This window comes from Larus michahellis, chromosome 1 (genome assembly GCF_964199755.1).
Source record: "Larus michahellis chromosome 1, bLarMic1.1, whole genome shotgun sequence".
In the NCBI taxonomy this organism is placed as follows: domain Eukaryota; kingdom Metazoa; phylum Chordata; class Aves; order Charadriiformes; family Laridae; genus Larus; species Larus michahellis.
In genome coordinates, this window is record NC_133896.1 from 194,275,007 (window position 1) to 194,301,768 (window position 26,762).

At 40.1% G+C, this 26,762-nt stretch overlaps 1 protein-coding gene across 5 annotated transcripts in view; it reads right to left on the bottom strand.

Moving 5' to 3' along the window:
• Positions 1–26,762, bottom strand: part of LOC141734749 (complement C4-A-like) — a 63,036-nt gene that overhangs the window by 26,363 nt on the left and 9,911 nt on the right. For 3 of the 5 annotated variants that reach the window (XR_012584593.1, XM_074566896.1, XM_074566899.1), the window contains exons 2-18: positions 24,508–24,590; positions 21,166–21,358; positions 19,913–20,096; positions 19,102–19,172; positions 18,707–18,792; positions 17,138–17,220; positions 15,960–16,047; positions 10,962–11,067; positions 10,681–10,804; positions 8,268–8,383; positions 7,337–7,504; positions 6,439–6,636; positions 3,914–4,105; positions 2,422–2,571; positions 1,864–1,990; positions 1,427–1,498; positions 452–652 (exon numbers count right to left, since the gene is read on the bottom strand). Coding sequence is in view for 4 of the 5 variants with exons in the window: in XM_074566896.1 (XP_074422997.1) it covers positions 452–652; positions 1,427–1,498; positions 1,864–1,990; positions 2,422–2,571; positions 3,914–4,105; positions 6,439–6,636; positions 7,337–7,504; positions 8,268–8,383; positions 10,681–10,804; positions 10,962–11,067; positions 15,960–16,047; positions 17,138–17,220; positions 18,707–18,792; positions 19,102–19,172; positions 19,913–20,096; positions 21,166–21,358; positions 24,508–24,572 (2,224 nt within the window). In the remaining variant the exon portion in view is untranslated. The remainder of the gene's footprint in view (positions 1–451; positions 653–1,426; positions 1,499–1,863; positions 1,991–2,421; positions 2,572–3,913; positions 4,106–6,438; positions 6,637–7,336; positions 7,505–8,267; positions 8,384–10,680; positions 10,805–10,961; positions 11,068–15,959; positions 16,048–17,137; positions 17,221–18,706; positions 18,793–19,101; positions 19,173–19,912; positions 20,097–21,165; positions 21,359–24,507; positions 24,591–26,762) is intronic. The other 2 variants (XM_074566903.1, XM_074566905.1) reach the window with 1 other exon arrangement.

Genomic DNA, 26,762 nt, shown 5'->3' on the forward strand with positions numbered 1-26,762 from the left:
TCTCCCTGGCTGAAGTGACCTCTTCTCATCAGTTAGTGTTTTGGAGGTACTTGAGTGTTATAACAGTAGTACCACTAATAAAATAGTTATGAATCAGAGATCACTCAGAGCCCTGAACAGAGACAGCCACCCCCTTCTCTGCTCGGCTGTTTGCAGCCTCCCAGGGTGCGGGCAGGGCCAGCAGCTCCTCCATAAGGCTGCACTGGGTCCAAAGGGGGCTAAAGTGATTCCTTTTCTCACCCCAAGAAGTTACCCCATCCCAGTCCCGCTTTTGCAGCGTACGGGTGTGAAGATGCAACAGCGTGTGGGTCCCACCCTATAGCGGGGCTTACTGAAATGGTGATGTGAAAACTCCCCCCCTGGACCCACAGCATTAAATGCCCATTAACCCTCCCTTGCCACCATATGAAGGGTATTTTTCTTTAGACAGTTGCATGCCACCGTTCTTTACATCGTGCCAAGCCCACTCTGATCCTCCGCTTCGCCTTGTTCCTGAGGGCTGTGGCTTTCTCACAGCAGTCCCGGAAGGCTTTTCTGCATTCAGGAGAGCCAGGCACCTTTGTTAGCCTTTTCTCACAAGAAAACCTCATGGGATTTAATCTCATGCCATCTTCACAGCATTTTAGTAGCTCAGTGTTTTGATATTTGCTGGCTGCAATATAATCAAAGCCCAGAATTAGTGCTGTGGAATTAGCAATAAAAGCAAAGGTGTTCATCGTGCTCATTCCTGTCATTCTTTGCAGTTAATGTTAGTCAACATTGCAACAGTCTACCTGCAGCCGGGGACCTGTTCTCCATCCTAAAAACAGTTTATGAAGACAGGAGGAAATCATAGGCCCTGTGGCATCCTAGATATTCTATTCCAAGCTTTCTTTTAAAATTCAGACTGTGAATTAAAAATATCTCCTTGGCAGGCTGGAATTAGACATCTTAATAGAAATAGCCAGTGTTGTCGTTCTTGAATAAAGAGACTGATTTCAAAAGTAAGGAAGATCCCAGCTTCAAGCCTTCATGTCTTCTGGCAAGGAAATATCAATTTATGTAAACTTTTTTTTTTTTTAAATTTACACCAAATATTATACTATCATCTCTCTTAATTGGAGCACAAAGTACCAAAGCTGGCACAACTTCAGAGTAGAATGTCAAGAAAAAGAATCTATATAACATTTTCTGGCCATACAAATAATTTTGAAAAACTTTAAAGCCATGACTGATTCCATGACGTGGTATCGGGATAGATGATCCATCAGATCACACGCTATCGTATACACACTTGTGCTGGGTTATGGCACTTAATGCAAGAACTGAGACTATGAATATGTTAGTATCCTTTATTATCCTATCAATTCTTAACCCCTAGGTCCAAGCCAGTTCCCTTTGCCTCCCCCTGCTAAGCCTTTCAGGCCACCCCGATGAGCCGACATACCAATTCCTGACATTTTCTGCTGAAAATCCAAAGATCTCTTCTGCCTTCTGGTAACCTGGGGGCATTTATAGCCTGGGAAAGCAGAACAGAAGAGCTTGGTCATCATACTATGACAGTAACGGTCTGATCATTCAGGCCATTCGTGGAAGACCCATCTTAGGACTCATTCACAGAAGATCCTCATTTTGCCGAGTTACCTTACAGCCCTAGCCAACTGCTGCCTGCCCCAGCTGAGCTGGGCACCAAAGGACCAGCAGCCAAGACCTGGGCTGCCTGTGCTGCCAGCACCCAGTGGAAAAACAGAAGGAGAAGAATCCACAGGCAAGGGAGACCTTACAGTATCATGATAAAACGTTCCTGATTTTTAAGCAATCGGCCTCCCCAGGTGTGTAGTGGTCTTGTACAAACATCTGAAGTAAAGGGCAGATTGCACTTACCTTCCCGAACGTCGGATTTAATTGTGTCTGATAAAAAGGCCAGACCAACATCAGTAAAAACTTGAACACTATTTGCACCACCCCCTGCAGAACATCCAAGATCATACGAATTCATAGCATTAAATACCTGCCAAATAAAATAGCATAGATGGACTATACATATCTGCAAAATCTTGATTGTTTATTTGTTTGGTTGGTTTTTTATATTAAAAAAATAATTGCTGCCTTTTACTTGCAGAAGTAACACAAACTGGTGGCACAAGCTGCACTTGGAAACTGAGATTAAAGCTGAGGGATGTTTTAGTCGGGAAATACTTTCAGATTGTTTTTTTTGTTTTTTTTTTTTAAATTACAAGCTTGTCTACTGTAGCATGGCAATCTCCATTTAAATATATAGTTCAACCTGAATATATCCTAAATCGTAAGAGCAAAAACATTTTCAAGTTTAGCAAAGCTATGATTGAACAATTAATAGCCGTTAATTACATTTTAATCGTCTCATTAGTCATGGAAAATTTTGCTTGATTAGTGGATATTTTATTTTTACAGATATCTCACTTTTTTGGCTGTAAGCTTATTTTTCTTGTTGAGAATAAAAACTGCTTTATCAACCACAGCTAAGGCAACTGTTCCCGCATGGTCCGTTTCAATCAGTAAATTGATGTTGTCTGTCGGTTCGTATTTTTCTTGTTCTGTTCTCACTTTAATCTAAATAGAAAATATTGAAACAAAAAATGTCACAGTTGTTAATAAAAAGTAAAGACTCGCTGAATACTGTCAGCTATGACTGTCAGCAGTTAGAGGCTGGGGAATGATCCTGTTTTGCTGTGTTTCTGCCTGGGATCCTCTGTTCTGGAAGATGTAGATGCAGATATCTCACACAATGTGGGGGGCTAAAAGATGTGTCTGTGCAGGGTATTGGTTGCTGCCTTTCAATGACACTTAGGCACCAATGGAAATTAAAAGCCTGTGTAAGGGGTTTGCTGAACTAGGGCCTTCAACATCATTTTGTTGTTTTCCAGTGGAAACAAAATCGCCAAGAAATACAGCAAAAGACTAAATAATGTACAAAATTAACTGACTTAAACCACTCTGCAATAGTACTACCTCCTTTCTATTTCACACTTGAATTTTTTGACTGGGTTCAGATCTGGTGCATATCTGATGTAGACACTTTTGTGGTTTAAGAGGCAGTAGCCATGATGATTATGAAATTAATAGGGAATTATTAATAGAAATGCCAACTTGAACGTAACTGGGTATTGTCATCATATGAATGAAGAATTGGCTTGTGTATTAGAGATGGATAATTTCTCTTGAAAACTTTTTTTCCCAATGGACTATCACATTCTTTTTCCAAAATGAATACTTTTTAGGAAAAAAAAAATATTTAGATGACTGATACTTTTCATATTGTGTTTCAGTTGTGTTTCATGCTTTTGGGAAAAATTATCTTATTTTTTTGTTTTACATTATGGTACCAAAAAGGAGGAGAAGAAAGGTGAAAGAAAGGCTCAGAGGGACTCCTATTTTGTCCACACTTCATTTTCTAATGTGAACATTTTTTTAAGTGCTTTTGAAGTGCTGCAGAATCTCAGGAAATTACTTTTATCAGGAATGAAAAAGCTTGAAAAATCATGTCAAATTCCTTTCCCCCCCCAAATAAATTGCTTTGCTTTCTCGCATGTGACACACCTCACTACAAAAAGAAAAAGTTATGAAGACATTCTGCCCCTCAATGATTCTATTGGTGTTTCCCTGCGGATTTCTAATATATAGACACTTGCAGAGGGTGATTTATCTGTATGAAGCTATATTTTTCATCTCCTTGAGGTGCAGCCTGTCCTATGGAGGAAGGCTATCTCTGCCATCACTCCTGGGAGCCTTTACCAGCTATATCTTTTAGCAAGAATCCTGACAACTTCCTTTTTCAGTAAAAATGAAATGTCTTTCAGTTTCTAACCCCAGGCCTGCACTTGCTCTGCTGATGCCCCATGTTGTTGCTTTTATTTTGGAATACAATAACAGAAGCTACTTGCTTTGAAAGTACCTTTCCTTCACAGACATCCGTAACGTCCACCCATACAGAATCAGCAACAATCTCTTGACGGCCCTCGTTTGCAATGAAGTAGTAAGCTAAAAAGCGGAAGGCAGGCACCATCTTCTCCGTGATTTTAAGGCTTACTATTTTGTTTGAGGAGGGGACCCTTCCCAAAAGCACAGCTTGTCCCTTTGCTATCACCTGCAAGGCAGAAACAAACAGAAATAAGATCTTGTGAATACGCCCTAGACAGGGCATTAAGTTGCATAATTTTATATAGATATATAGAATTTTCTGAGGTCATTTCCATTTAAAATTTATTCTTTTCTAATGGCATTTAATAGTTTTAATTCCCGACCTGCATGCCAGCAGCCTGGAGGAGACCGGCACGCAGTGCCTCTAGCACAGGAGTGAGGTGGTAAGCCTGTGTTGCACGGGTCCTGTGGCCCAGGTTTGAACACATATCTACCACTCTCCACCCAGTCTTACAGCCTGAAAAGGTGGTCCCAGGTGTCAGTCTTATTTTTGTCTTCTACAGTAGCAGGTCATCAGCTTTATAGAACCTGTAATCGCTACTGAATCTTTCAGACGATATGGAAGGGTTGGAGCAGGACGTTTCACCCAGAAAGTATCATTCAGGACAAAGTATCAGACTGGACCTTTAATGATTTTAGCCCATCTTTCACTATGTAATTCCTTTCTTCCCATGTTATGTTAATTATATTCATGGGTTGTCAGAGGAGTGGAAAACAGACACAGCGGCAGGACTGAGAGTGTTCTTCCCTGAAAAAAAATACATGCAGCTTTCCTAAACGCACAGTGAATGGGCTTCAGGAAGAAACAAAAGACGTGCTGCAGCCTGGACTGAAAACCTCACTGCCTTCATTTAGGTGACCAGAGTCTGGGAGAGAGCCCCACTGCTGAGCTCCAGCAGCGTGTCCCACCACCCCTCCCACACACCCTGTCTGCCCAGCACTGCGTCTTCCCAGAGCCTGGCAGCGGCAATTCCAATCCTGTGCTAAGTCATCCAATGAAAATAAACCCCCAAGCCTAAATTTGACTCCTAGTGATACAATTATTGCAATATATCAGAGTCCTATTAAAAATAAATGGGAACTGGTGCCTGTGGTACTTATCATCCTGGGAAATTTAAGCTGCCAAGGGAAATTAGGATGAAGAAAGGGAGAAGGGGATTAAACACATTTGACATTCAACAGATTCACTCCTGGGATGTATCCATGAACACACTTGTCTCCTTCAACAAAATAAATACTTTGCATTCCTGGTCCCAGGCTGAGCAGGATTGTTTCCTCGCTTTTCCATCTATAGAACTGTTTTTCAGACCCAATTTCAGTATGCTATTTAGGGCCACAACAGACAATGCCTTCAATGATCCTTCATGATATTATTTGTTGGAGAGAACACTGACCTATCTGTTAACCAACATCATGTGCATATAATATGGAGCCATGTTAGTATAAGAATTATGTTTTATTCGTGAAATAAACAATAGTTAACTATAAAAGGCATTTTCTGGGATATTCAAGGCCCCTAAAATATGACTAGGTTTTCTAGTTGCAGGGACAAAATCTTATGTATATGTATGATCTACCCACAGCAAAGTGGGCAGTTCTGTAATAGCTGAAATAAAGGATGAAATAATATTGGCTTGTTACGAGGAAAGAACACGGATTGGAAGGAGTGGGAAAAAACGAGGTCTGGATTAAGAGAAATCAAATTGTCATAGATAGAAATTATCTGTCTAGGATTTCAGCCTTCAAGGCTGTCAGTTTAGTATCTTTCAAAAATATCCACATAATTATGCAGACAAACATATGGACCTATTTGCTCTAGACTGTATTAGAAACTACAGATTAAAATTTGTACTTATGTGTCCTTCTTCAAAACAAAAATTTACGAAGATTTGTATATTCCATATCCAAAAATATATGCAAATATATCAAAATAACAGAATCACAGAACAGTTTCTGGAAGGGACCTATGGACATCTCTACTTCAACTGCCTGCTCTAAGATGAGCCATCACCAGTGTAATCATAGAATCATAGATTCTTAATCTTAATTGTAAAATTAGATCAGACGTGGTTTTCTCTAGCTGAGTGTTGAATGCTTCTGAGGATGGCAATTCCTTAAACTCCCCGGGGAACCTTTTCCAGTATTCCATTCATCACTAGTGAAAAGATTTTTCCGAAATGAACCTGCCAGGGCATAACTTGTAGCCTTTGTCCCTTGTTATACTGTGTGGCACCAACTAGGAAAGTTTGCCTCCATTATGTCTGTAATTCCTCTTCAAGTAATTTTAGGTTGCTATTAACTCAGTCTTAGCCTCTTCACCAAACTGTACACGCCCAGTTCCCTCAGCTTCTCTTGGTAGGTCAGATGTGCTAGGACACAGGTCATCTCGGTTGCCCTTTGTTAGACCTCCTCCGGTTTCCCATGTATTAGTAAATAGGTACATGTTCTGGGTTATATAATGCCTAAAAGAAATTACTGATATGCTACTATTTGCTTTACCATATAATAGAAATAGTCAATCTTTCCACTGCCGGACTGATGAATATCATTCAAGGTGATGTGTAAGGTATCTCCAGGTGCCACAACAGTATGCGGGATGCTGATGCTGAGGTAGTTTGGGGAAGCAGACTGGTATCTTTCAGCTCTGATACTGGTTTCAGGAGATTCTAATTTTTCTTTTCCCTCTTCAGCCTTTACCTGTCGGGGAAGAAGAGGACAGGGTGAGTAAAGTGTCCCTCGGGAGTCAGTATAGTCATCCTTAATTCATATCTTCCTAGGTTATTCAAAAAATGGTGGGAAATGAGATGAGTCACTGCTGAGACCTCATTAGCATAACCTGGCATCAAACCCCATGAATTTAATTACTTCATTCTCTCACCCTATTTTTTCTTTTGCTGTATTTGCTCTTGGTTTTTTTTCAGCCTTGGCTTTTTTTCTATCAGGGTTCACTTTGACAGCTTTTTCCTGTTTTATATTGTGAACAAAACTGAACCCTCTAAGTGTCCAGATGTAGCCTGTTCTTTGCATTTCTTAGGACCTTTTCCTTCACTTTCTTCTCATAATTTTCTGTCACTTCTCATGTTGATATTCCTTACAGTCCCATCCTCCATGCCAAGAAAATGCACATCCGAACCACAGAACAAGCACCGCTACCACCAACGCATGGACTCCCAAAGCTCTGATGTCCTTCACTTCAGTGAGACATCCCCCAGGCCCTTGGTCTCTCTAACACAGCCTGGGCAAAGCTGTGCAGGTGGTGTAAGAAATCATGTTCCACCCTCTGTGCTAGTTTAATGAAAACTGATCGTCCTCACAGCGTCCTAAGAAATGCAAAGAACAGTCATCTTATGAGTTTCAGCAATATGTTTTTAAACATGGATGTTTGGTTTCTCTTTACCATTATTTGAAGCATCTGAGCATCTCCAGGGATGTCGAATGTAAACGGGATTAGACCGTCTTTATTAGAAAGTGCGGTCTTCTTCATTGGGGGTTTTCCGGGCAAGGTAACAGTAGCAGTGGCAGGTAGAGAGGCAGCAGGAGAGCCATCAATCAAAGTGACAGATGCCTAATGGAAAAACATGTTTTTCTGTTACTTCAAGGAAATGCCTGGGTTTAAAAGATGCCCATGAAAAAGAAGCAATTATTTTTATAAACTGAGAAGAAATACAAAACTGTGCACATTAGTGTGTGAAAATATGAGCTTTGAGAGAAGGGCATAGCAATTGACTGGGTCTGGACTCCAGCTAAGGCAAAAGTCTGTGAACACAGATTAACAGCTGCCCCAGATTTTCACTTAGAATCTACTAGATCTCATCTAATCCCAGAGATATTTGTCTTTAACTATTATAAGGTAAATACCTAACTTCAACTCTGTGTAGAAAACTCCATAAAAAACCTCAAAGGTGTGAAGTTTAAGAACTCAAAAACTTAAATGCATTTTTTTTAAAACAGACAATACCGTGTTTTAGTTTTCAGAATTTTAATTTGATACAGGCTTAATTTGATACAACACTATTATTTTAATATTTTGATAAGGAAGTGAGGAAAAGACTGCTACGTGTTTTATAAACCCTTGTAGTGCAACAGGGCACAGGTGACTTCCAGAACAGAAACGCAGCTTTTTCTGGCTTCAGTTTCCCTCCTCAGGCCCTGTGTGTACAGGAACAGGATAAACCAGACACACAAACAGTAGCTCTGTATTGGACTTATTCCTGAAGGACTCCGTCCTACAGTGCTCCCACTGAATCAGATAAGGATTTTATAAACAGGGCAGATATAAATCCCTTGCTATGGAGACAAACAGACACAGTCAGCTAAATGCTACGTACCACAACAGAGAAGGGGGCTCCAGGCACAAAAAACTTTTTGGTGTTAGACAGATCAACAACATAAGGAGATTTCACAAACTTCACATTGCTGAGTTCCTCTTCCCTCATCTCACCACCTGTTAATACCAAACAGTATGTGTTGCTATGGGAGCAATAGCGATGTACTTGCACGTTGCCACATCATTTCTGTTTTCAAGATTAATTGCATTTTTATCAGTGTATATAAAGAAAACTGAAATACGATCCCTCCCCAAAGAGCTTCAGTCCTGAGAAGAGGAAGAGATGGGTACAGGCGGTTGGGGACACATGCTGAGAGACAGGGCAGCACCAGCAACGTGCGACGTGTGTGGTGCTCCAGCGAGCCGGCACTGGCAGGTGTGCACCCTCAAGAGCTCAGAAATGGAGCCCTGCGAAGTGGTTTGTTACTCATAAGACAAAAACTCCCCTCTAACACATCGATCAGAACAAGGTGTCTGCAACCACAGAGTACACTGGTGCCACAGGAGCCACCGCAGCCATGCATCTCCCTTTCGAGCTGTCGGGGCTTCGGTCCTGGGGGAAAGCTACATCGAAGTCCAACATAAAAGTCTCTCATAATCAGGAGGGGGATTTGTACCTTAGATCTCTAATTTTCTGAAAGAAAGTGTGGTTTTTTTCATTTTTGAGAGTTAATATCACCTAATAGTCTTTTCTGCAACTTCGCATCCACAAGACAAGCTTGAGCATCTGCTTCCCATCTAAGTTTCTTCTAGTTTAACCACTCATTCATCTAGTTAACTTCTAGTCACGCCACTACCCATAACTACTCCTAAAAAACTCAGCTACACAGCTTGCTTTAAAATAAGTGCATTAGAGATGTACTTTCAACGTCCTTATTTTCCACTTTATTGACACTTCAAGGTTGAGAAGTGTCAATAAAGCCCACTAGCCTTGCCCTGTCATGCATATAATTAATACCAAACCCAGCAAGTACACAAGTGTGGAGGCAGCCTGCTTCTCTGGTAGAGAGCACACCACACCATGAGATCTTACACCCAGCATGCTGGTGTGGTAAAGGAAGGTCTTTCAGCCCCTTTTGCTCTTACAATAAATACTGCGACACTAGTGCATGTAAGTACCTATAGTACATTGAATTGAAGAACTGCACAGCTGCAATGCATTTGAATTAATTTTGGGATTCTAAGGAATCCTAATTAATATTCAGGATTTTTAGTATTCTAGTAATTCTAAGCAAAGTAACTAGACCCCTTCCATAGCCAATGGGAACAGACATCTCTGGCGTGCAGTTTAACCCATCCATTCTCTAGACTGACTGTACAAAGTGCTTGAGCTCTGACTAGTTACCTTACTTTTAGATACCTAAAATAGAAGGCATCAATCTCTCTACAAACAACAAGAAAAATCTTGCCCATGTTGGAAAGGTCATCTTCATTGCAGGTTCAATTTCAGAGGTCAGCACTGAAGTTGCGTCTCTCACCTCAGCCTCATGTGGCTAACAATAGCGCTTGTTACAACCCAAATAACCCATCAACCACTGCATCCAATTCAATGCAGTGCTCTCTTTTGGGTACTCTAAGGTATCTGGAACCTACTCGATGTGCTTAGCACTGCTGCAAGCAAATATCAACACAAATCCCTTGTAATGAACTGTGGAAATAATTATCTGTCCTCTAGGAAAACAAAGGCAAACAGCCACTGAAAAACTTCTGGATAGGCATGCTCCAGGCTCATGTCCCACATGAACAGCAAGAACAAGCTATTTGGACTATATTGTACTTGTGCATATGCCAAGTATCACAGTCTGATAAAGCTGTGGGAGGGCATAAAAGGACAAGCAGGACTCACAAGGGCTAGATCCTCCTCTGCATCGCACTGCAGCTGTGGTACATATGCCTTACCTTTAGACTGACGGCTTAGCCAGCTGAGGTACAGAGCAAGCTAGGATACCAAGACCAAGTAATAACTTTGTATGTATGGAAGGAGTAGATACGACTGAGGCAAGTCCTCAAGGGGAGCAATTTATTTGCGTTCATACAGGTGTCTGGTGCAGCTTCAGACAGACTAGGGTATCTTAGATACCCTCACAGGACTGTTTAATATGAGATGGACCCTATAGGTGAGTACTTACAGGAGACCTGAGGACTTCTGGAGCAGCAAGGGAAGACCACACGGGACTACATAGGGCATTTAAAGCAGTACTGGACATTTGTGTTCAGACAAGTGAATCCCACCTGAGATGAAGTTTGTGCACAGAAGGGGGTCAGATGAAAGAGACTGTCGTGGACTACAGCAAGAGCAAGCTTTGCAGTGGAGATTGGTCCAGTGGGACAAGATTTCCCACACAAAGAATTACACTAGAGAAAGATCAATGTAAATATTGCAGACTTTATCAGCTAAGGCATAGTGTACTCACTTGCAGTTTCTACAGTGGTAACAGCAACATATAAATGAAACCCTTCCAGAGTGGAAATACTCTTTCTTAATTTCTCTTCCAAAAGTGGTGTATTTAAGGTAACTTTTACTTTTCCATTTTGAAGCTAAAACATAAGTGAAAAAAAAAAAAAAGAAAACCCTTTACTGGTTTGTTGCATTAGAATTAAAAAATTGTTGCTTATAGCATGACTACAGTATTACAGGGATCTATATTTCAATAATTTCTGACTATATTCAGAAATATTGAACTCCAGTACTTACTGGTAGCTGTTGTTCCAGGCCTGGAATAAAGACTTTTTTGTCATTTTCATCGATTATGCCAAATCGTACATACACTATACCTTGAATTCCTTTCCCATAAGAGTGTCTTTGGAAGGAAGAAAAGTGAGGAGATGAATCATTACATTAATAAAAAGCAAGCATAAATAAGGCTAATAATTTTATGCTGAAATAAAATTGATCTATCTGTAGGTGTCCCATCTGTAACTAATAGCTCAAAACCAAAAAGCAGTCCCACTCACTGGTAACTCAAACTTGAAGACTTTTACTGGTCTGTGTACAAACTATTGCTTTCAAATGCGGGGAAATATATGGAGTAAATTACATTGGCAGAATCACATGTGGAGACATGATCTGACAAAATTTACACCAGAGTAATTTAAACATATTTTTTTAACAAATTAATGAGAACTTTAGGGAGCTCTCACACAACTCACCCCCTTCACAGGGAGCAAGGGAGGTATCCAGTCCACTTAGCTTGGATGAACAGCTAATTCCTGTTTATGAGACACCTCACGAGCAGAGCATTCAAAATAGGGAGCCAGATAATCATCTCAGGGACTGATATTTGGTACCTCTGAAGACCTCCAGAAACAGATCCTACCTGCTGACATTTTAATGCCTACATTAGGTAGAGTAGACACCCTCCGCCCCACATCTCTCCTATAGATTTAGGTAGTATAGCATAGGGACCTTTCGTAAATGAAATATTTGCTAGATAGCTATCTGGCCAGAACACCCCTGAACTCTCCATATAGGTCATGGAGACTGAGGATAGCACATGTTGTTGCACCTGGCAGACTCCTTACTGAAGGAAAGCCTGTCAGATGGCATCCTCCTGCAGCACAGCATGCAATGTGCTACATGGGACCTGTCATGGCCATGGCGGTGTCTTCTGCTTGTGGAAATCCTGCTACATCTCAATTCTTTAATGGCTTATTTTGTTTAACCAAAGATTCTTTCAAATTGACCTGAGCAGCAGCACTGATCTATAGCAGTGAAACTAAAATTTCTCAGAGGACTGAGAGGCCGTTCTTACGAAAACTGCTTAAAATGCCAAACCTAATAACTTCAGGAAACAACAGTCAATATACGAAATAACTATTAATTGCATGCATGGGAGTTCAGACAAATAAGATCAATTATCGGGAGTTCCATATGTTGATTCTGAGGAAAGTCAGGCAGGCCTTTGTAGCACCACTAGGACCTTTTCCAATAGACAAAAGAACAGTATTGAGTTTTTCAACCCCTTTTTCCTCTTAAATAATCATGATATTAATGGTAGTGGAGTTGCACAGTCCATAAACTCAAAATTGAGTGCTGCAATAACATAAAGAGAAAATTCCAGAAAGCATTAAAATATTGAAGACGGTTATCTGATATCACTTTGTATCAAAATATCAAATAATCATGATAAAAGCTAATAATTATTCAACAGAACCAAATAAAGAATTGAAGGTGACAAAGACGAGATTAGAAAACTGTAGTTTGTTCAGCCAAGCAAAAGAAGGTCGATGCAGCGATCCGTCTGCTCTCTCAAGGTGCAGTGGGGAAAGGATGGATCAGCACGGTGAAGGTGAGGAGCTCAAGGACAGCGGGCAGAAGACCAAGAGGGTACAAGCTGGCCAGGGATGAATTTAGACCAGAAATAGAGCTTACCAGAACTGTGGGGGGAGAATCAATATTCCACTTGGACACAGGGCTGGGGTCCAGGCAGCACATCTAGCGACTGCACCCTGCTTGTGTCAGTGTGATGAAATGAAATTAAATGAGTGCGGTGCTGCCTCGGAGACTGAGGCTGGCTGGCACAGCACAGCTCACGGCTGCTCTACTAAATCCCCCATCTTCTACAGCAGGGTGGCCACGTGCAGACCTGAGGTGGACCTTGGTCCATGCTTCCTCCTGAAGTTTCCAGGAATTATCTGGGGAGGGGGTCTATGGCTGAGGCCGAGCCTGTGCCATGCACCATCCGAACCATCGTCTGCTGAGCTCTGGGGCTCAGGAATCTTTCCTGCAACTGGTTGATTTTCTACCTAGGTGAGTCAAATCTCTTTTCTGGTATCACATTGAAATGCAACCAAAGCTCCTACTGTATGAGAATAGTTCTTCTTATAAGGAAAGCATCTAAGAAATTATATATCTCAAAGGATATTAAATAATGTTTGAATATAATAATTATAGTTTGTTTGCTGCTCTCAATTTGGAGGGTTTTCCAGTGTCAAAGACAAGATGAAACACAAATGTTCACAGTAGTGATGACACTTTAGTTACATGCACTCACATACTTCAATACTAATATTTAATGCCTGTTTAACTAAAGGCTACTGTAAGCCAAGTTACTCACATGGTTACTGTCAGTGCTCAACAAAGTCATGAACTTTAGTTGTATAGACCAAACTTTTTTATTCTTGTCTGTATATCACATTAGCAATTTTTATACCTGGATCTTTCCTCCCTTTTGTATGGACTGTCTCCTCCCTGCCATCCCCTTCACTATCAAGATAGACTATCTCAAATGAACTACTGTCCAACAGTGACTTATCAATAAGATACTCTTATACTATTCAATTATGTGTATGTTTGCAAAAGGCAACACTCACATGGGCTTTGCCTAGGAAGCTTAATGAAATACCCTGTTAAAATTGTATGTTATTCTGTAGAATCAGTAAGTTATTAGAATCTAACCTCACCTGATAACTCCCAACATTGTCGCCTGTATATTTTTATATTATTCAAAAATAATTGTGAATAATTAACAATCAAAATACTAAAAGCGAATGGATAAAACAAGCCTTCTTAGGCTTCAAAACTACTGTTTGTTTAATAAATATACCCAGTTCACTTTCCACTATCTTGGCTATCATTGCTGTTCAGAAAATTTGCCCACTGTTTAACACTAACTACATTTAACAATACGAGCTACAATAACTTTGAATGATCCTATTTGTGGTTCTGTGTTAAAGAGTCTTAAGGAACATGGTGAATCAACCTCAAAAAGCCACGAGGTGCTGACTTATTTTTTAAGGAGCTGCTCTTGGTGAAGGTCTGACATTACTTGACGATACTGTGTGTTCAGCTCTCTGCTGACACATCAGAATTAGTGAAATAATTCTGAGGTTTTGTCTAGACAGGGAGAAATAAACAGAATAACTATTCCAGCATTATTTAGATAATGCAGAGTATCTTATTTCAGAAAATATATTTCTTCCATATCAACCAACTATCTATCTGGTGTGTTTGGCAATATTATAGACATATTATAGATGCCTACTCAATTTGATAGTAGTTGCTAATATTATTTTCTGATCTTTAAAGATATATAAAATTAGGAATACACCAAACCAAAGAAAATAAAACTTGAGCAAAAAGGTGGTCAGTGTCCTCACTCCTTTGAAACTGAAAAGATTTCTTCCAACTATGAGAGAAGGCCAGCTGCCTCCATCTGCCTGCTCTCATTTCATTAAATTGATTGCTCTCCAAAAAAAAGAAAAAAAATAAAGGTATCGAGTTCTAATTTAGTCACCATAGAGACACTAATTCAGACATCTGACTTTTCACACAGAGGTTCTTTGGCTTCAGAAAACATTAACTTCTGTTCAAGTGCAGTATCAAGTTTGGTTTTGCCTATTTCTAGCATTTTGGTTTTCATGAAGGAACTTCACATACTCTTTCATCAAAATTATGCCATTTTTGTGCCAGGATTTTAAATTTTTTTGCACTGAGTCATCTTTAAAATAACTTTAAAATCTAACTTTAAATTAAATTTATAACATCTGAATCAATGCCACATCAAACCACTTCACTTAAATGACTGGCACGTAGATCCTGGAGTTAAAAATCTCATAAAAATATGTCCTACGGAAGTCATCAGTTTTAGTTGCATGAGGGATGATTTTAGTGAAAAGGGAATACATCATCAGTTCTCCAGACAACTATCTGATTTCTTTCTCCACCTTCCCAAAGTACAAGGTGGCCAAGATATTCCAATCATTTTGGATTCCAGCTAAGCGGTAAATAAAAGACGAACATTCTCCTAGCAGGCAGTGGTTTAGTATTTCCACTCCTAAGAACCCTGAAAATTCAACAGCCAAGAGGGCTTGGTATGTACTTATAATCCATTTTTAGACCATACAGCAAATTTAGATTTAGACCTGTCAGTGTGGGATCAAAAATAGCAGAGCCACACAGCACAAAACATTCAATCCAGGTTCAGTCTGATTCTTCAAAAGTATTCAAAATATTTTGATGGGTTAAATTTTCACTGCCTGACTTTCTAAGCGATAAAGTACTGTATGTTTGATGCCATCCTGATTTGATATGGGATCAGGTGTAAGTCATTCTCCACAGAGCACTGCCTTATGGTTTGGCCAGTTTGAGAGCTTTGTAGCCATGTCTGATTCAGACTAGTGTTGTCCTACTGCGCGTCAATGCACATGTCCATAGACATGGAAACTCCTCTGATCAACTGTATTAATTCACCTGGAAGCATTTCTACATAAAAACATTACTCTCAAATAAGCACTAGCTTATTACTTCCAAACTTCACCAAGTTTTGAGAAAATTTCATACCCAAACTTGAATCCGTCTCTACTTGGATTACATTGAATAGCAACATCTGAGGCTTTAGAATGTTTCTAAATGTTTAAACCAAAAAAGTATAAGGAAAACCAGGTTGTTGGTTTTCATGGAACCTTACCTAGCAACACAGAGGAGAGATCTAATCCATCACCTTTTTACTATTAAACTAAAATATTCAGAAAATAGTGTACCATTTTGATTACCACCACTTGGACCCAGGCACCGCTTTACACTGATGTCTCAAGTTAGTAGTGGAAACAGAAGAGTATATAAGGTTAAAGTCAGATTCCAGTAAAGCCAGAAAATGACCAACTGTTAATGACAAGGAGAAGAAGAAGAAGCTGCAAAGTTCATTATCTACTTATCTGCCTCTTAAACCAGCCTCCATCTGAGCACACCTACTTTGCCTCAATATCAAACACAAATTTTTCATTCCAGATGTGGTAGTATGGCTGAACTGGGATGAGTTTGACTTCAAAAGATGGAAGTTCTGCATGAAAAAAAAAAGACTACAAGTCATGACATGTCAGTTTCAAACATACCTTAAACTTCTGGCACATGGCAACACCCACTGAGAGGGTGCAGTTGCATTAGCGTTTTAGGTTGAATCACCAGTGCACTTCTGAAGCATATTTCCTGATCATCTTCCCTTAGTCTGATTTGCTTCAGTAGTGGAGCAGTCTTTGAGCACACAAAATGGATTTCCAATGAAAATAAGTCAGAAGATGAGCTCCCAACGCTAAGGGGCATTAAGTACCCTGGGCTAGAAGCAGTCTGAAATAAACCCACCCTGAAACGGGTTGAGTGTGGACACGAGGTCCTCAGCATCATGTGTCACTCTGCAATTTCCTCCTATAAAGCCAAACTATTTGCTACCATAGATACAGCCACAGTAACTTGGTCCTGGCTGTAGGTGTTTGTAGAGGATGCAGTAGTCTCCACTATTCTGTTACATCCACTAGATAACGCAAAACCAGTTTGGTTAAACAGATTTTTCATTTTCTTTTGCCTTTAAGAAAAAAACCAAACCCACACTACATTTTACAAGAAAGCATAAATATTCAGCGTAAATAAATCAAGCCATTTCTTACACCAAATTGTTAAATTTCTACATTTTTACTTTTTCCACAGTGTCCTTACTTTTCTTTAAAAAACATTCTCTGAGTACAGGAACAACTCTAATCAACTTCCAAAGTGAATTCTACTGAGAGAAAATAGGTAGCTTTTTTTCTTTCATTCCAGACTTTACTGAAAACTTCAGCCAGAATTGCAATGATTTTAAAATGGATCTCATGCCCATTTTTTTCTTCAGTAGGAGAGCACTTCCAAAAAAGGATGTTTTGTGAAAGGTGTTGAAGTTACTAAGTCTGTATAAAAATAAAGTTTTTTTTCAAATATAAGTGGAAGGCACACAAAACCAGAGTTCTCCTTCTGTGCATCAGAGATAGCAATGAGGCACTGAAACACTGTGAATCTTGTTCTTAGTAGCTAACTACAGACAGGTTTAATTACTGCAGTATATCTTTTAACACATAGTGATGACTTCATATATTTATAATGCGAATTAAACATTCTCTTACCATAATTTTTAACTTCAAATTCAGCAGAAACATTAGACATCTCATATTGATGAAACCAGGCTTTGATTGTCCACGTTCCAGGCCTAAAGTTCAGATTCAGCAGAAAATTGTTAATTAGGATTACTCAGATGTTTTACAATGCTAATATATTTAAATTATCACTAAATGCCACTATTTTCCTTGCTTTGATCTCATCCCAAACTAATTTATTAATGGCTTTCTCTTTGCTGGGAGGAACCAACAATGTATTTCCAGATGTCATAGGAAACACTCAAAAAGACTTTATGAGTCTAATATCATATAGATACCACAAGATACCATATTGGCAAACCACACGTAACATGCACTGCCTTTGAAAAGCCCACAGAAATAGAGAACTCATCATATATTTCCTACAGCGTATCTTCACTGTGATGTCAAAATCAATCTAGCACGCAAGAACACACAATATTAAGTAAAAAACACTTGACAAACTGAGCCCTTACAGAAGTGCCGTTCTGAATGTAGTCATATGGTTGAGCAGATATGCAAGTAGTTTGCTAAATTGTGCCTTACCAGGATGAATGTTGCTAATTGCAGCACATTAACATAGATTCTGGACTCATGTCTCCAAGATGAGGTGCATAAAGGTAGAAAGGTACTAACTGTAGGCTCAACCTCTACTCCATGGTGAGAGAGAGACAATTTTGACAAGAGAATAGAAGAGACAGAGACAGAGACAGAGACAGAGACAGAGACAGAGACAGAGACAGAGAGAGAGACTAGGAGAAGGGAAGGGAAGGGAAGGGAAGGGAAGGGAAGGGAAGGGAAGGGAAGGGAAGGGAAGGGAAGGGAAGGGAAGGGAAGGGAAGGGAAGGGAAGGGAAGGGAAGGGAAGGGAAGGGAAGGGAAGGGAAGGGAAGGGAAGGGAAGGGAAGGGAAGGGAAGGGAAGAGGAGAAGTAATTCAAGCAACTCAGCAGTTAAAAAATCTTAAGTACTGAAGTACTTCAACAGGTAACGGGGATGCATCTTGGTGGGGTTAGTCCTCCTCACTTTAGATGTTACACTGTGAGGCCTTCGATATGTGTAAGTCCCCTCTGTCTACTCTACAGCTAATGGAGAGCACAATGCTTCTTTCCAATGCTGAGGCACGGTACATCTCATCCTGACACAGGCATTTAAAACAGGTGAGATGAATTGCAACCTAGATAGGTGAATTTCTGTCCAGTGTTAGAGAAGGGAGTGGAGGGTAACCAGCTTGGGTGTAGACCCCAGCACAGCAGGAGGTTCCAGGGCTGGTTCCAGAGCAACCATGCATGGTTCCCTGCTCTCGTGTGCCGACAGTGCACCGTGGTACTCCCCAGGTGTAATCAAAGCAAGACAGCTTTAGTATACTTTGTGTCTCTCTGCTGTTTGAAATAAAGCAGACAATACAGAGCAAGAAAAAAAGCGGAGAGGAAAACAGGGGTGCAGAGCAGGAAGAAGGGAAGGGAGGGGCAGGACTCTTTTTTTAGTTGGAAGATAGTTCTGCTGCAAGAGGCATTTTGACACATGAACTGTTTTAATGCACAAAGCACAGCAGTAACGTACTCGGCAACGTCAGGTATTTCAAAGTTTTCACTGAACGCTGTTTTTATTTTCCGGTCTGACCTTTTAACCACCATTCCTTTTGAATTCTGTTGAGAGAGAGAAAACAAACATAAAGTTACATACCAGGTGTCAAACATTTACGTCCGAAAGCTCAAGTTCATATACTAGTCCTAAGGAAGAGAAAATGCTCTGCTTGCTTTCCTACTTTCACATGTTATGTTTCCCTCCATCCTCCTGATTTTGGCCAAAAATGAGTAGACATATCTCACAATGTATAAATACTGATTTCTGGAGAGGAGTCATAGCTATAGTTTTACTCCTGGAACTTTTGTGGAAGTTTTTCATAGTTCCTGTGCTGAAGAAGAACTCATTAACAGTGTTTTTTGTATACTTACTAGCACAGCAACTGTAACTGTGTCCTCTGTTGGCCTCATAGCATTGTCCAAAATGAAGATCCTGTATTTTACTGTTTAAGAGGAGAATAAATGTGTTCACACATATATTTCATGCCTTTCTAGACAGTAATTATTACAAGCTCTAGACTGAGTTACTGAATTTAGGATAAACCACTTTCTTTTAATGAAAAGAAGCCTGAGAAATTACAAAAAAGAATTGCATTCTTCCGTAGGTTTTGCATGTTACTTGACCAACCACATTTTTTTTTTAAAGAAATAAATTCTGAAAAATCCTCAGGGAGCTTCACTCACTTTTGTATTCCTTCTGTAGTAAAGGCCTGCAACCAAACTGAAGACCTTTTTTGACTTCCCTCTCTAGTTACTTAATTAAATTGTTAAGTAACAAAACATTTGTAGTCTTAAAGTGAAAAGGATACTTATTGCTGGTGTTACATGCATAAGCAATAGGAGGTTTTAGGTTTTTTGCAGGTTTCTCACAGTTTTGTTTTCCAAAGGAAAGTCCTTTGTAAGATTTTTGAACAAAAAGGAACCGATTTTGTCTGGCTCCTGCTGGAAGAAAGAATGACTTTTTGACTCCAGTGGCATTTCCCCATGATTTGCTGCAATGTGCAGTGCAGACCCTGGCTGCAGAAGGTGAGTTTAAAATCTGGACTGGTTGGTCAGCACAGAGGTAGGTGGGGTTAAACGAGAAGGATTAACATTAGGAAGGATCAAATCATTATTACTTTTTCTAATCATGCCCTTGTAACATCTGTATTCCACATCTGAAATGCTGCATTTGTATTTTAACCTTTGGAATTTGGTGTGTATATAGGCTTATCTGTCTGAATGAAAATGTAGCCTTTCTTGGAAGACAGGAGGATGCGAGTGCTTTGAACGGTCTCCTTATGAAGGTCCCTGCTTTCGGTGACTAGCAGAACATGCGGCCGATTACTCTTCTTGAACAGATCCCGTTGCAGAGGCCCCGGCTTGACCTGAAGAGAACAAAAGGAAAAAGCCCACAGAGTCAGATATGAACCTGGTACCTTCGGAGACACGCAGCTGAGGACCAAAAAGAGCTAAGTGCTTAAATAATTTTATTAGCACTATTGAACAGAAGATACTCAATTATATCTTTCTTATTAGGTGTTACATCTTTCTTACTGGGTGAACATTTCTCTTTAAGTAGAAATACTATCTAATCCCCCATCTTCTGCCATAGAAATACACATTCTTCTGTCCAATGGCAATAACTCAAGCCCAGTGACTTTTCTTTAGTCTACATGCACATTAAACTCCACTTACCATGTCATTTGGAAGCTGTAGCAGCATCCTATAATCCTTCACTTGCTAAAATCTTGGCTATGAGATTAGAGCTTTATCTCATGCAGGCTAATATGATGTTTCTAAACATCATGCTCAAGAGGAACCTGATTTGAAAGCTCAGTTTTTTGCTTTGGGAGTAATCAATCAGAGCTAAAATGAGTCTTGTTGTGTGCTGTTTTGCAACCAAATAGCTCAAACTAGTACTCCTGGACTAAATGCTGCCAGACTTCACAGAGTCATGTCAGAAGCAAATGATGCAAATCAGGATGTAAAGAAGAATTAATCAACTTACAGGTTTGTAGAAACATCACAGGCTTTGGTTTGAGAGACCGCACATTTTTAAAGGTTTCTCCTATTTTGTACAAATGGCCAGTATGCCAAAGGCATGAATGCAGTCTTAGTTTAAGTGATGCAGAACAACAGTGACAAAACAATTAAATGTTTTTAAATTTAATTTCATCGCTGATCTACAGCGATGAAAAGATCTTTCATCAGCACGTGACAAAACTTTGAGCTTGCTTGTTGGGCACAAAAGAGCACTCAATCACCACTGAAATTATATTAAGCGATGTTTTATTAGCTGGTTGGGTGAATAAGGTGCTGCTGTCATTGGAATTGGTGTTTTGTCATCTGTCTCTAGGGATCAGAGTTGTCTCTGTTCCAACATATTCGTAGTACAGATTTTGTGTTTTTTATCACTAGATGAAAACATTAACATCGCTATAATGGTAGACTCACCATTACTCTCTTCATCTCTTGGTAGTTGTTATTTTCATTAAGATTAAAGATGATCCTCTCTGACAGGAGCTGATTTTTTGTCTCATCTTTGAAGTACGCAGTAACTTGCACAGGGCGCTGTGCTCCGTGGACCTGAACTGTTATTGTCTCATGTGTGCCCAAATGCACCACATTTGGGGCAGTAATAAGAAATCTAAACCAACATAGAAACAGATTGTCCAGAATGTATGTTGATTTTCATATAACACGAGAATGTCCAACCAATACAAATTTTAAAGAAAAAAACCTCAGACTCTCACAGAATAGTTGAGTTTGGGACTTGTGGAGATCATCTAGTTCACCCCCCCCTGTTAGTCAAAGTAGAGGTTAAAAGAGAACAGTTTCTCTCTGACTGATGAACAAATTCTGGACCATCACATTTAGGTCCTACAAAAGATCAGTCCCTATAGATAGAAGAGAAAAAACCTGCAATAGGTCCCAGGAACTGCCAATGCCATTTATAGCCTGGTTTAACTCAGAGAAAGTTCTATAAACTCAACTTTCTGGAAACAAAACCAGGCCATGCATTGAGACAATGAATAGATATTAATAAATACATATTTGATACTACAAAGTCATGTATCTTCATGTACTAGCACCCACATTACACCGGTTTATGTTTCAATATGTTAGGAGTAATCAATTTCCTATATAACCATATGTATGGGGTTTCAAGTGAGACCACAGCCCTGGAAAGGGCTGAGTTGGAGGCTAAATTGGTTGAGATTTAGCTTTTTCTTTTTATTACTTTCCTTTATTCTTAACTCTGCTCTGATTATTTTCTGCTTCTTGGTAATTCATTTTGTGACCTTTAAAATGTACACCATCATTCTTGCCCTCTTTTTTTCAAGTATCTTTTACACACAAAAATCAGAGCACTATGTGAGGAGCTATGTCTTAATCATAGAATCATAGAATGGTTAGAGTTGGAAGGGACCTTAAAGATCATCTAGTTCCAACCCCCTGCCATGGGCAGGGACACCTCCCACTAGACCAGGCTGCTCAAAGCCCCATCCAGCCTGGCCTTGAACATCTCCAGGGATGGGGCATCCACAACTTCTCTAGGCAACCTGTTGCAGTGTCTCACCACCCTCACAGTAAAGAATTTCTTCCTAATATCTAATCTAAATCTACCCTCTTCCAGTTTTAAACCATTACCCCTCATCCTATTGCTCCACTCCCTGATAAAGAATCCCTCCCCGTCTTTCTTGTAGGCCCCCTTTAGGTACTGGAAGGACACTGTAAGGTTCCCCCAGAGACTTCTCTTCTCCAGGCTGAACAACCCCAACTCAGCCTGTCCTCATAGCATAGGTGCTCCAGCCCTCTGATCATCTTCACGGCCCTCCTCTGGACTTGCTCCAACAGGTCCATGTCCTCCTTATGATATAATGGCACATACAGAAACAACAGTTCGGAGGTCAAAAAAGCTGCTTTTGGAAAATGATTATTCTGAAGAAAGGTTTTACCATTAACAGAATGGCTTGGCTGAACTCTCTTCACTTTTTTTTTAATGTTTCTGCTTTCTTAAATTTATAAAATGAAAGGTGAGGTTTAGAAATAAAGGAATAAAGCTGATATGTTTTTTTTTCAAATGAAACTCAAATTCACTTCTCTTTTTTTTTCTGATTAAAAAACGGTGCACTGTGAAAACAGAATAAAAAGTATCTCTCTCCTTCCATATGATTAGTGAAATGCATCATAGGTGGTCTGAGTCTTCACACTAACATAGGGATCTTGGGAAAGAAAAACAGAACAGCCTTCAATAAACATAAAAAGTTTTATCATTTTTACCTATATATTTGTGACAATACTTTGTAATGTTTCAAGTTTACAATGAATGATGAAACTTGTCTTTCAGTTACATCTACCCTCATACAATGCTTGATCCTGATCTTTCTTGTTTTCATTTGCCTAATTGTCTTTTCTAATTCATTAATCAGGCAGGTTTGGCATCTATATACATTCCAATGCTTGAAATTTGAGAAGAAATTTTTCATTTTCAGCTGTGATCATTGCATTTTCTCAAAGGCATTGAAGCGGTTTTATTCTAAAAGTGTCACTGCATCATCCACTCAGAGTCTGTTGGCTTTAGCAAAAGGTGAGTGAACTTGTATACAAGTCCTGTCCTTGCATAGGGAAAAGAGATCACAACGCTTGCCCTCTGCCATAGTCCACAGAAATTTAGGGTCTTTTCTTTACAGCAGTATAGTTAGTTGTTTAGAAGTTTACCTATGCAATACCTCGGGCAGACATGGTCAGTAGCCTGCACTACCCATAATCTCAGGCAGGCAGACACAAGCCTTGTCTCGAAGTGTCACAATATTTTCCTGACATAATGTTCAGTATCATATACCTAATACATTCATCATCTTGTGTTTCCCACATCCAATTACCTCAGAAAAAAACTATCTCAGTCCCCATTTCCACTAAGATTTTATCACACAAAGCACACAAAGCCTGTGCTTTACTGAAGATGAAGTGTCCCTCAAGATGCACCATAGATACCCCAATACCAAGTTTCTGTGGGGCTGTAGTTTTTCTGCTGACGTGGACACTGGAGGTCAACACCAGACTGTAGGCAGAAGTCTGCATCTGGCTAAAACCAGAAGAGAAAGAAGTATTTGGGGCTGGAGATAACCTCAAAGGTGGGCTGACACGGAAGGGGAGGAGAGCTTGGCCTGACTGTGCAAGTCCGGCTGTGTTAAGTACATGAATGCACTTGATCATGGTGGGAACAAGCAAGAGTCTCTTCTCCTATACCTGCCCTACAGATAAAGGTCGATTTGAAGGTCCGTTAACTTGATCCATAGGTTTTCTCAAAGAGTTACACCTATTTCCCAAATGCAGGAATTTGTCCAACTAGAAGAACCAGTATCAACATACATAAATCTCCACTAAAATAGAGGATAAGTACAGAAAAAACCTGAAGCTCTCCTAAATGTGAAACCTTTGCTTTCTTCAATGTATAAACCAATTACAGAAAGGAGAGATCTTTCCCAAGATTTTCCAATCTGGTAAATGCCATGAACTAAAGATGAACAAGCATCAATAACAGCATGAAAAGCATGTTTTAGTAGGACATTTTAAATTATTTGTTACTGAATGGAGATCTCTCCCCTTAAAATTGCCTTATAAAGGGGAGTTTTAAGCTTTTTACTTTCTACCTATTTATAGCTTGCACAATTTTTTTCAGTGGTCCAGGAAACATGCTTTGTTGATTCTCTATCAAGACAATCATCATTTCCTACTTTCTCTTTCAAGGGATCTGTTTGGAGTGAAGAATTAATAATGAAATGTACTTACGATGGCGCTTGCTGTGTATTGGACAACAGCGAACAAAAGCTCACCAAAAAGACCAGCCTTTCCATTGGAAAACTCTACAACATCTGCAAAACAGAAATAACAAACAGCCACCGTCAATCTACCCTTGAGGTCCAGGTTTTAAGGAATGGGCTGATGGCACACTGCAGCAAAGAACATTACCTATCCTGGTTATTTATTAATAACTTGCAAAACCGTCCAACCAATAATGAAGGACATGCTGGTGATGCACAAATTAATAGCCTGGGGAGAGACACTCTGGACTAAGCCACAATTTTACATTTGATTATTCATTCATTCTCTTTCCAACTTCAATATATTTTAGTTTCTGGCAACTAAAAGTCATGCGCAGAGAGAAGTTTTCACAACACTGCATAGGCAATCCCAAAATCAAACAAGGCACCATGGCTAAAAGAGTGGCTGTAAAGCACTTTTAAATGGGGACAAATGCAAGTGACAGGTCCCTTCGCTATGGTGTTACTTAGCTCCAGGCATCTCCGTGGTCCAGCAAAGGTGAGAGAAAGCTCCTTCTGGTTTAGATAGCACCAAAGGAACAGCGCTGGAAATCTGCCTGTACAACTCAGTGCCAGTCTGTAGTTCTTGAAGGCGTTCATCTGCTTTAACTTAAGTGGAAACAAAATGGATGTCTCTGTCTGAGCTACTCAGCCCAGTTTTCCTTTATGGTCAAGACTGAGAGCTTTTTCACAGGGTAATTAGCCTCAATTTAGCATAAGCACATACGAAGATCCATCAGCTGAAAGCATTCCAGACTGCAGGAAAGACACATTATGGCTTAAAAGGCAGGATACTCAAAAACAAGGTAAAAAAAAAAATCTGATGAATAACCTTTTGTGCAGGAACCAGTTTTGATCAGAGGCAAATGAAAGAACAAATTGAAACTCTCATCAGGTCTCATTTTTGCAAGCCTTTACTGGATCGTTGTCTCCCAAACATGATTTTGTTGACTCATGAGAATGGAAAAATGCCCATCTGATCTACAGGCAAGTCAAATCCCATAAATGATCACATGGCTGCCCACAAGCTCTGGGGATAAACTGCCCTTTAATACACCACATTTAAGTCCGTGTCTTTAATTCTTAGCAACGGATGTCTTAAATCAACACTCCATTATTTGCGAGGTGAATTCACACTCACAGCAAGGGCTCACTGCCCACAGTCATGTTGCAGTGTGAGGGTGAAGGGATGTCCACCTCCCCTTGCCTAAGAGACATCCCTTGCCTCGCTCTTCAGACATAAGCAGCTCCAGTAGGAGCTGCCTCAAGACAAGGAGGTAAGGGAAGTGAAGAAGGTCTAAGGTGTCAACAAACTTGTTTGCTATTTTACACTGAGCGTCTCACAAATGTGGTAGCTCCCTCTGAGACAAAAACAGATGGATGGCAAGTACTTTCTGTCTGTTGGTGGTCACAGAAAGTACCAGCAGCAGCAACAAGAATGTTTCTGGCTTCATACTCGTATCAGCAAAAGCAAAGTTTTGTCTGTTCCAGGTATAGGTTTTTTCCAAGAGACAGGCAGTTGCCTTCACTCTTCCTCTTCTGGCTTCCACTCTCACTTCAGCTGTCAGTCAAGAGGGATGAGGTGAGGAAAGGTACTTGTGGGTCCTTAGCACCCAAATCCATTCTCTTTGGGTGATGTTTACAGGAGATCAGAAATGGGAACTGTTAAGACCAAAATGATTTTCACTCCGCGTCCCCTCTCCACCCTCTCATTCCCTCTGCAGTTATGTACTGACAAAACTGATTTATTTCCATGCCAAAAGCACATCGTCTTCCTCAGGGCCTCTGGCCTCCCAAACCCAGGCTAGCTGGTGAGCAAGAGATTTCCACCACGAAGCTGATCTGTGCTCAGGACAAAGACAAAGGTTTAATGGAAGACGTTATTTTGGGAACAGGGCTCATGCTCTCCCCGGGGAGCAGAAGACTCTTGTTGAACTTCCAGTGGGTAAAATAAGGACTTCTCACTCTTGCATGAACAAAGAGAAGATAACGGGGGAAGTTAATTAAGAGCAGCACTAGCTGTGGAGCATGCGAAGGCTCCTGCCATTTTCAGAGGCAGTTCTACTGCTAGGTCTTACATGGCTGCCATCCAAGGTCGGGGCTGACGCAATCACTGAGCAATCTCAGTCACTAAAACAGAACAAGAAAGGAGTATGAGTGGCTCCTTTATTTTTGCTTCAGACAAATAAAAAATAAGGAGAAAAAATAACCAACATCCGCAAG